The following is a 10,571-nucleotide window of genomic DNA, read 5'->3' on the forward strand; positions in this document are numbered from 1 at the left end:
GTTATCGCACTCTCTGTCCATCATATCCCGCATGCTCTGGTACTCCTGTCTCTGTTTCAACTCCATGAGCTCCTCAAAGCGTTTCAGCTGCTCCGACTCAGTGCTCGCCACCGCCATCACCAGCTTCTCCTGCATCTCCTGACGCAACCTGAACGCCATCTGAAACACACGCAATGTGAGGAGTAAATCAGTTCCAAAAATAAATACATGTAAAGTAAACACTAAAAGTGTAACATTTACATATTTGACTTTAACGTGACAACAAATAAATCACGTCATCTAAGCATTCCCAGATTGAGGTGAAAAACATGGTTCGGCTCGGACCTTCGCCTTTTTACGTTGTTCCTCTTCAGACATGGCAATCTGTCCGGCCATCGCCATGGCTTCAGGAGAGAGCAGGGAGATCGTTGGTGAGGACAAGGAACTGGTGATTTCATCGACATCCTTCTCCGGATCCTGCTCGTTTCTGTTATGAGTCTGATGTACAGAAAGGATCGAGGTACGATTTCAGAAAACATTCTTCATCTGTCATAAAACATTTGGCTTTAGTGAAATAATTTCAAAAGGTTAGGAGACAAATGGCGGCACGGTGACCGACTGGTTGGAGCGTCAGCCTCACAGTTCTGAGGACCCGGGTTCAATCCCCATCCCCGCCTGTGTGGAGTTTGCATGTTCTCCCCGTGCCTGCGTGGGTTTTCTCCGGGCACTCCGGTTTCCTCCCACATCCCAAAAACACGCATGAATTGGAGACTCTAAATTGCCCGTAGGCATGACTGTGAGTGCGAATGGTTGTTTGTTCCTATATACCCTGCGATTGGCTGGCAACCAGTTAAGGGTGTACCCCGCCTCCTGCCCGATGACAGCTGGGATAGGCTCCAGCATGCCCGCGACCCTAGTGAGGAGAAGCGGCTCAGAAAATGGATGGATGGAAGGAGACAAATGAGTATTCATCAACTCGTGAAAATCTCATCAACTAAATTAGAACGTGTACAACAAAACATGATGCAAATTCCAAAGTAAAACATTGTCAAACTAAATTATTTCAACATGATTATTTCCAAACTTTTATCTTTTCTCATCAGAACGGGGACTTGCCTGTTCTTTCTCAGCCTTTGACAGTGTTACAGTGACCGTGTTGTTCTTGACTGCAACATCACGGCTCGAATCAGTGGAAGAAGTGGAGGTGAGACCAGGACTGGTCGGACCAGAGCTACAATTCGAACAAACAGCCTTCTGTGGGGACTGCAGGTTGAGGCGCTGGAGTATGGCTCCGGACTGCGGTGACAAGCTGAGCGAGTCTTGATAACATGACAAAATGTCCTGTAAAATACAAACCTTCCTTATCGAAAATACACATAAGCCAAATAAGTCCTCTACGTGAAAATAAACGACAGAAAATAACTGAATTAAATTGAATTATACGAGGTGTTCAGAAAGTCTCTTTGCACTCGTTTTATTAGACGTATATATAGTGAACAAAGGGTACATACATACAGTATGTACGTATACTTCGCATATGTATACTTTCAGAACCTTCTGTATTAAAAGGTCGGGTGTCATCTTTCGCGTGCAGTTTTGATAAATGCATGCATGAATGAAATGTCACATGTGCTCATTGCATTAACTAACACTTTATGCCACCTTAGATTTATGTGAACGTACAACTCACCGTAACAGAACCCGTAACCCGGATGTGATATCGCGATAAGTTGGCGAAAAGGACCAACAGTTGAGCTAACTTACAAATGTAAACTTTCCCACTCACCTCACCTCTCGACGACCAATACGGGTTGAATGTGATCTTTCCCTTTGGCGAGTTTTTTAGAGCCTGTAACGTTTCCCAACGGAGACTGTCACTGGGCATGGTGAAGGAACGTAAAAACAAGTAAAAATATGTCCCGAAATATATATATCGATATATAGAGATATGTATATCAAAGATATAAAACAGGAGAAAGGTCTAGCCAATTTTGCAGGACCGGCATGAGGTCGGCACAGATCCGTCGAACGAGGGAGGTCATGCGTCACTTCCTAGGAGCGTCCTACGTCACTTCCGAGGTAGCTGCCTCGGGCTGCTGAAGGCTCCGCCCTATTCGACCACCCGTTTCTTGCGCCACAACATCGTATGTGTTTATAAATGGCTTGTGTTTGTTCGTGGTCAATATGCAGAATGTTAATATGTATAACTTATTACTTTAGTGCATCGCTTGTGTATAAAGTCTCTGGAATTTTAGAGAACAGTACAAAAATAAAAAGAAAATGGCAGGCTGATCATTGTCCCTACGTTGCTTTTGGGGTTTTGTTGATTGTGTGTGCAGATTGTTACTGCTTGAGCTGCCACCAACAAACGAGGCCGCTCTTGCGTCACTTCCGCCTTGAGGAAGCTGGAGCTGCCACAGAATCCATGCAGATCCCTGAGGCATTTTAACATTTAGATGCACAACCTACCAATACCTACACTTCCATGCCAATTAAAATCAATGCGTTGTTATTCTTCGAAATCTTTAAAACGAAGAGTTGTAATATTTTCATATTCCAGGTATTCCTTATAAAACATGTTTGTGACATGAGGCCATTTGCATTTTATTTATTTTTTCATTAATTTTAAGAAATTTCAGGTTTTGTATCACTACCCTGCTCTTCCACAAGTGGGGTAAAAAATGACCCCAATTAAAATCAACGCTTTTTTGCAATAAACTAAAGACATTTCTCTCATTTTGGTTAAGATGATTTCTTTTGTTCAAACAAAAGAGTAATTTCATTTTTGACATGTAGATTTGTTACTTTTCACACATTTTAGTATTTAACAATCAATCAATCATGTGTCAAAACATGTTTGTGTGTCTGGAGGACGAACAGAGAACATTCAACAGGTCCGGAGACCATAACACTGTCCACGCATACGGTGGGTACGGAAAGTATTCAGACCCCCTTGAATTTTTCACTCTTTTTTTATATTGCAGCCATTTGCTGAACTCATTTAAGTTCATTTTTTTCCACATTAATGTACACACAACACCCCATATTGACAGGAAAAAACACAATTGTTGAAATTTCTGCAGATTTATTAAAAAATAAAAACTGAAACATCACACAGCCATAATTATTCAGACCTTTGTTCAGTATTTAGTAGAAGCACCCTTTTGAGCTAATGCAGCCATGAGTCTTTTTGGGAATGATGCAACAAGTTCTTGACACCTGGATTTGGGGATCCTCTGCCATTTCTCCTTGCAGATCCTCTCCAGTTCTGTCAGGTTGAACGGTGAACGTTGGTGGGCAGCCATTTTCAGGTCTTTCCAGAGATGCTCAGTTGGGTTTAAGTCAAGGCTCTGGCTGGGCCAGTCACGGAATTGTTCTGAACCCACTCCTTCGGTACTCCTTAGGGTTATTGTATTTTTTGAAGGTGAACCTTCGGCCTAGTCTGAGGTTCTGAGCACTCTGGAGAAGGTTTTTGTCCAGGATATCCCTGTACTTGGCCTCATTCACCTTTTCTTCGATTGCAACCAGTCTCCCTGTCCCTGCAGCTGAAAAACACCCCCACAGCATGATGCTGCCACCACCATGCTTCACTGTTGGGACTATATTGGACAGGTGATGAGCAGTGTCTGTTTTTCTCTAAACATGCCACTGAGAATTAAGGCCAACAATTTTTATCTTGGTCTCATCAGACCAGAGAATCTTATTTCTCACCCTCTTGGAGTCCTTCCGGTTCTTTTTTTTTTTTTTTTTAGCAAACTCCATGCGGGCTTTCATGTGTCTTGCACTGAGGAGAGGCTTCCGTTGGGCCACTCTGCCATAAAGCCCCAACTGGTGGAGGGCTGCAGTGATAGTTGACTTTCTAGAACTTTCTTCCATCTCCCGACTGCATCTCTGGAGCACAGCCACAGTTATCTTTTGGTTCTTCTTTACCTCTCCCGCCAAGGCTTTTCTCCCCCAATTGCTCAGTTTGGCCGGACGGCCAGCTCTAGGAAGAGTTATGATTGTCCCAAACGTCCATTTCAGGATTATGGAGGCCACTGTGCTCTTAGGAACCTTAAGTGCAGCAGCATTTTTTTTTTTTGTAACCTTGCCCATATCTGTGCCACATTTGTGTCTCTGAGCTCTTCAGGCAGTTCCTCTGACCTCATGATTCTCATTTGCTCTGACATGCACTGTGTTGGATCTATCTCACCCAACACCTATAAAAATGCACAAAAGGAATGAAGACGCTGGTTTCTGTTTCTCATTAGGAGGGCGTACGGGAGATTGTTCAGATTACAGCCTCTCATCACTCTCTAAACAATCTCTCCCGTCGCTCCTGTATTTATTTGAAATAGGAAGGTTTCTGATGTCATATGTGTGTGTGTTCCGGGTTTTGTCTTCCCCCCTGTTTCACACACACCTGCTCATGTGAGCATCTTCATCACCTGTGCCTCGTTCACCCTAATTACCCCTTGTATATAACCTCGTGTCTCATTTCCTCTCGTTGCCAGTTCGTTGTATCTTGTCGTCGCGTTCCAGCATTCCTTGTTTCCACGTCATAGATTCACAGTAAGACCTGACCCTGTTCCGATTATCGATCTTGTCTCTTTGCCTCATGTTTTTGGATACTGTTGCCTCTTTTGGATTGCCTGCCTGTGTACCGACCTATGCCCGTCTATTAAACCTCTCTTTTTGGAAACTGTCAATTTGTTTTGGAGTCGTGCATTTTTGGGTCCTATCCTCTGTTCCGTTCATGACAGAACGAACTGGCCAGAACATGGACCCAGCAGACTCAGACCCGGTGCGCAAAGCCCTTCAAGCGCAGGGTCAACGCCTCGCGAAGCAGGATGAGCAGATTGCCGCCCTCCACCTTCATCTAGAGGGACTGTCAAGTTATCAGGACAATATGATGAGACAGGTGGCCTCGCAGTTTGAACTTCTTATGAAATTTTTTCAAGAGAAGGAACCAGTTGGCACCACACCCAGTACCGCCACGGTACTTCCATGTGAAGTAGTCACCATGCAGCCACCTGCCACCTCCGCTGCTGTCTGCCCACAGCTCTCTCGACCGGAGAGGTTCTCTGGAGAATCTGGGAACATTAAGCCGTTCATCACGCAGTGCGAACTCCACTTTGAACTGCAGGGAGCCGCCTTCCCCACCGAGCGGGCAAAGATCGCATTCGTCATTTCCCACCTGACTGGTCGTGCGGAGGCGTGGGCTACTGCTGAATGGAGCCGCAATTCCGCCGCGTGTCATTCATGGGCTTTTTTCGTCAAGACTATGGAGCAAATTTTTCAATTTTCCACTCCTGATCGTGAGGCAGCTCGCTCCCTTGTCACCTTACAACAAGGCAAGCGCAGGGTGTCAGATTACGCGATTGAGTTTCGCATTCTAGCAGCTGAGACTCATTGGAATAATCGGGCGCTACTTGATGCCTTTTTTCAAGGACTATCCCCCGCCGTCAAGGATCATTTAGTCCCGCTAGACCTGCCACCCGACTTGGACACTCTCATCGCTCTCGCCCTCAAGATCGACAGAAGGCTTTTGGATCGCGAGCTGGAAGGAGATCGGCGGAAGGATGCTTCACCGCGCACTTGGAGGACGAGCCTCGGTGACAAGCCAAACCAAGGCAGATTCCCTGCTGCCAGTCTCAATCCACTGGCTAGCGTCACCACGGATGAGCCCATGCAACGGGGCAGGTTCCGTCTCTCCTCTGAGGAACGTCAACGCCGGCTGAGGGAAGGGCGGTGCTTCTACTGCGGTCAGTTGGGTCATTCCGTGAGAAACTGTCACGTCAAAGTTGCCGGTGCCGGTAGCCAGGGCACGGGAGAGGTGAGTCTGAATTTCATTAAGGAAGACCCTACACGGGTTCTTCCTAAAGTGACACTATGCTCTCCTGATTTATCTCAAGTGCCCACCTGTTATCAGGATATTAAAGATGTTTTTTCCAAGTCCAAGGCCAAATCCCTTCCACCCCACAGACCTTATGACTGTGCTATTGACTTGCTGCCTGGAACCACACCCCCACGAGGGAGGTTGTTCTCTCTTTCAGGGCCGGAACACAAGGCCATGAAGGAATACGTAGAAGAATCACTGGCAGCTGGGATCATTCGCCCATCTTCATCCCCTGCGGGAGCAGGATTTTTCTTCGTGGACAAGAAAGACAAGACCCTGCGACCCTGTATCGATTACCGGGGTCTCAATGAGATCACGGTAAAAAACAGGTACCCTCTTCCTCTCATCTCCACCGCCTTTGAGTTCCTGGAGGGAGCCAAGATTTTCACAAAACTGGACTTAAGAAATGCATATCATCTAGTCAGGATAAGGGAGGGGGATGAATGGAAAACAGCATTTAACACACCAACGGGACATTATGAATATTTGGTAATGCCTTTTGGGCTTACTAACGCTCCAGCTGTTTTCCAGAACCTTGTCAATGATGTCCTGCGCGACATGTTGAATGTTTATGTTTTTGTTTATTTAGATGATATTCTGATATTCTCCCCGGATGAGGAGACTCACATTATTCATGTCCGCTCTGTTTTGCAGCAGTTACTGCAGAATCAACTCTATGTCAAGGCTGAGAAATGTGAGTTCCACCAGGCGTCCGTTTCTTTTCTGGGTTTCGTCCTGGCTCAAGGTGAAGTCAAGATGGACCCTTGCAAAGTCGATGCCGTTATTAATTGGCCTACTCCCACGTCACGCAAAGATGTACAAAGGTTCTTGGGGTTCGCAAACTTCTACAGGAAATTCATCAGGAATTTCAGTTCTATAGCCTCTCCTTTGCATGATCTTACCTCGCCACACAAACCTTTTGTATGGAACCCGCTTTGTCATGCAGCTTTTCAAAGACTTAAGTCGAGCTTTACCTCCGCTCCCATCCTTACTTTGCCAGATCTCAAACAGCAGTTTGTGGTAGAAGTCGATGCGTCTGATGCCGGAATAGGAGCAGTGCTCTCCCAGAAGTCTCTCAAGGATGAGAAGTTACATCCTTGTGCGTTTCTCTCCAAAAAATTGACCCCAGCTGAAAAAAATTATGACATTGGCGACCGTGAACTGTTGGCAGTCAAGGTGGCTTTGATGGAGTGGAGGCACTGGCTAGAGGGGGCACATACTCCGTTTTTAGTATGGACAGATCACAAGAACCTTGAATATATTAAAACTGCCAAAAGATTAAATGCGAGGCAGGCTAGATGGGCTCTTTTCTTCTCTAGATTTAATTTTACGTTATCATACCGACCGGGTTCTAAAAATGGTAAGCCAGATGCTTTGTCACGCATTTTCTCCGAGGAGAGTTCTTTGTCCGACCCTAAGACTATTTTGCCTAAGTCATGCTTCATTTCCGCTTTTGTTTGGGACATTGAGACTGCGGTTGAAGGGGCTCTGAAAGACACTCCTAGCCCTGAAGATTGCCCCGAGAACAGGCTTTATGTGGTTCCGACCTTAAGGGGAAAAGTCATCCACTGGGCTCACACGAACCGAACGGTATGTCACCCAGGCATTGCCAAGACGCTATCGGTGGTCGAACAGCGCTTTTGGTGGCCTAATGTTAGGAGGGATGTTAGCGATTACGTCAATGCTTGCCAGGTATGTGCTGCTAACAAGGCCTCTCATCGACGTCCTTCTGGGGAGTTGCGACCCCTGCCAATACCACAACGTCCTTGGTCAGACATTTCCGTAGACTTTGTTACAGGATTACCGGCCTCTAAAGGCAATACCACCATTCTTACAGTTGTTGACAGGTTCTCTAAGATGGCGCACTTCATTGCACTTCCAAAACTCCCCTCAGCTAAAGACACTGCCGAGCTAATGATTAATCAGGTTTTTAAGTTCCATGGTTTCCCCAAGAATGTGGTGTCTGATAGGGGTCCCCAATTCATTTCGCAATTTTGGAAGGAGTTTTGTAAACTCATAGGTGTTACCGTTAGTCTGTCATCCGGGTTTCATCCTGAAACCAACGGCCAAACCGAGAGGCTGAACCAGGACCTGGAGACGGGGCTCCGATGTCTCGCTTCACAGGAGCCGCGATCCTGGTCTCAGAAACTGGTTTGGGTCGAATTCTCCCACAATTCCCTCCCCTCTGCATCCACTGGTCTATCGCCTTTTCACGTTGTGCATGGTTACCAACCATCTCTGTTTCCTGCCATAGCCCCAGAATCCACAGTTCCAGCGGCATTAACCTTGGTGAGACGCTGCAGGAGGACCTGGGAGCGAGCCCGCCAGATGCTGCTGCGCCAGGGACGGTCCTACAAAGCCGCTGCTGACCGTCGGAGGACACCGGCCCCGAACTACAAAGTGGGTCAGCGAGTTTGGCTTTCGACCAAACATATTCCACTCCGGGTGGAGTCCAAGAAGCTCGCTCCCAGGTTCGTTGGGCCCTTCCCCATCACAAAAATAATCAACCCTGTCACCGTGAAGCTGAGGCTCCCAAGGTCTATGCGGGTCCACCCTACTTTTCACGTCAGCCTACTCAAGCCAGCCCGGGAGTCCCCTCTGGTCCCGCCTTCCAGGCCCCCTCCTCCCCCCCGGTTTGTGGATGGGGGCCCTGTCTTCTCTGTGAAGCGGCTGTTGTCATCTCGTCGGAGGGGCAGGGGGTTTCAATATCTGGTGGACTGGGAGGGCTATGGGCCTGAGGAGCGTTCCTGGGTACCGTCTGCGTTTATCGTGGATGATTCGCTCATTCGGGACTTCCACGTTGCGCATCCAGGGGCCCCAGGGCCGTCTGGGGCCGGCCGTTAAGGGGGGGGGTACTGTCATATGTGTGTGTGTTCCGGGTTTTGTCTTCCCCCCTGTTTCACACACACCTGCTCATGTGAGCATCTTCATCACCTGTGCCTCGTTCACCCTAATTACCCCTTGTATATAACCTCGTGTCTCATTTCCTCTCGTTGCCAGTTCGTTGTACCTTGTCGTCGCGTTCCAGCATTCCTTGTTTCCACGTCATAGATTCACAGTAAGACCTGACCCTGTTCCGATTATCGATCTTGTCTCTTTGCCTCATGTTTTTGGATACTGTTGCCTCTTTTGGATTGCCTGCCTGTGTACCGACCTATGCCCGTCTATTAAACCTCTCTTTTTGGAAACTGTCAATTTGTTTTGGAGTCGTGCATTTTTGGGTCCTATCCTCTGTTCCGTTCATGACATCTGATTTACAAGACATAACATACTAAGCTTACAAGACACAACACACTAAGTGGAGGGTTTCAAGGTGAAGACATGAGACCAACACCTGCCACGTCCTTGGTCAAGGCGCCCTTCTATCGGATGATTCCTGCTGAGTCATCTTCTTGAAGGCGAGACATCTTCCTTTATCAAAATCGTCCATAAGCTTAGCAAATAAATGATAACTTCTACAATATATTTAACATTTTCCTCCTGTTTATCATGTATTTGCACAAATTCCATCAATCCATCCATTTTCTGAGCCGCTTCTCCTCACTAGGGTCGCAGGCGTGCTGGAGCCTATCCCAGCTGTCATCAGGCAGGAGGCGGGGTACAATCGCAGGGCACATACAAACAAACAACCATTCGCACTCACAGTCATGCCTACGGGCAATTTAGAGTCTCCAATTCATGCATGTTTTTGGGATGTGGGAGGAAACAGGAGTGCCCGGAGAAAACCCACGCAGGCACGGAGAGAACATGCAAACTCCACACAGGCGGGGCCGGGGATTGAACCCGGGTCCTCAGAACTGTGAGGCTGCGCTCTAACCAGTCGCCCACTGTGCCGCCTATTTGCACAAATTCTCATATCAATTTACAGTCACTTCATTTCGATTTTTAACTAGAATCATTTTTATGAAACAAATACATTTACACTCAGAGTAAACTTGTCATACATGAATGTTGTATTTTAAACATCGTAATCACATGGATCAGGAAACAAATCAGGTAAAACAACATCATCATCATCATCATCGTCATCATTATCAACATCCAATAAAGGATACCTCTGCTCCATACGGTTCCTCCATGGGGGTTAATTGCTCTGGTGATTAATCAACTGATTAAAGCCCGAATGCATGGGCTACAACAACATCCACACAATGTCAGAATGGCTGCAAAAACAGCAATTGATATCAATATTGGTAAAATTAGGGTTTTGTATTTATCAAAAACGTCCATCCAGCTGCTGTCCCACAAGGAGGTGTGGACACCAGAGTGTTGATTGAGGGTCCGTAGACCATCGATGGCTCTGGTCAAGCTGCCATCTGAAGCAGTATTGTTTGGAATGTATGTACAACATTGTTCTCCAAACATACCGTAAACACCTCCCTCTCTTGCGAGGAGCATGTCGACAGCTATGTGGTTTTGGAACGTCATTAAAGAGGTAGCCTTGAGCTGCTCATGCACAGCTTCCAACCCACTCTGAGTCCAATTTCCTAATCTCTGTACATTGAAGTGGATATAGTTTATCCTATCAACATTTTTATTAATCGTACACCACCAGCATATGAGGTACTCAAATCCTCCTGCAACTTGGTCAGCTAATTTGTATTGATTAGGAACCCCACGAGGAACACCTATGGCGTCCATGTATGTTTTATGTTGGATAATTTTGCCCCTGCCAGGATAAATCTCTTTTTTGTCTATGTTCTAGATTTGACAA

At 46.6% G+C, this 10,571-nt stretch overlaps 1 protein-coding gene and 1 long non-coding RNA gene across 3 annotated transcripts in view; one reads left to right on the plus strand and one right to left on the minus strand.

Annotated features, from left to right (window-relative positions):
• gle1 (GLE1 RNA export mediator) overlaps positions 1–2,110 on the minus strand; it is a 23,926-nt gene extending 21,816 nt beyond the window's left edge. For both annotated transcript variants that reach the window (XM_061766395.1, XM_061766394.1), the window contains exons 1-4: positions 1,766–2,110; positions 1,096–1,320; positions 325–477; positions 11–159 (exon numbers count right to left, since the gene is read on the minus strand). In XM_061766395.1, the coding sequence (XP_061622379.1) occupies positions 11–159; positions 325–477; positions 1,096–1,320; positions 1,766–1,864 (626 nt within the window). In that variant the 5' untranslated portion in view covers positions 1,865–2,110. The remainder of the gene's footprint in view (positions 1–10; positions 160–324; positions 478–1,095; positions 1,321–1,765) is intronic.
• Positions 2,111–6,426: 4,316 nt separating this feature from the next.
• Positions 6,427–9,052, plus strand: LOC133474600 (uncharacterized). Its single transcript, XR_009787570.1, has 2 exons — positions 6,427–6,551; positions 8,112–9,052. It is a non-coding gene; the product is annotated as an uncharacterized LOC133474600 (long non-coding RNA).
• The last annotated feature ends 1,519 nt before the right edge of the window (positions 9,053–10,571 follow it).

The sequence above is a fragment of the Phyllopteryx taeniolatus genome, chromosome 3 (genome assembly GCF_024500385.1).
Source record: "Phyllopteryx taeniolatus isolate TA_2022b chromosome 3, UOR_Ptae_1.2, whole genome shotgun sequence".
NCBI classification, from domain to species: domain Eukaryota; kingdom Metazoa; phylum Chordata; class Actinopteri; order Syngnathiformes; family Syngnathidae; genus Phyllopteryx; species Phyllopteryx taeniolatus.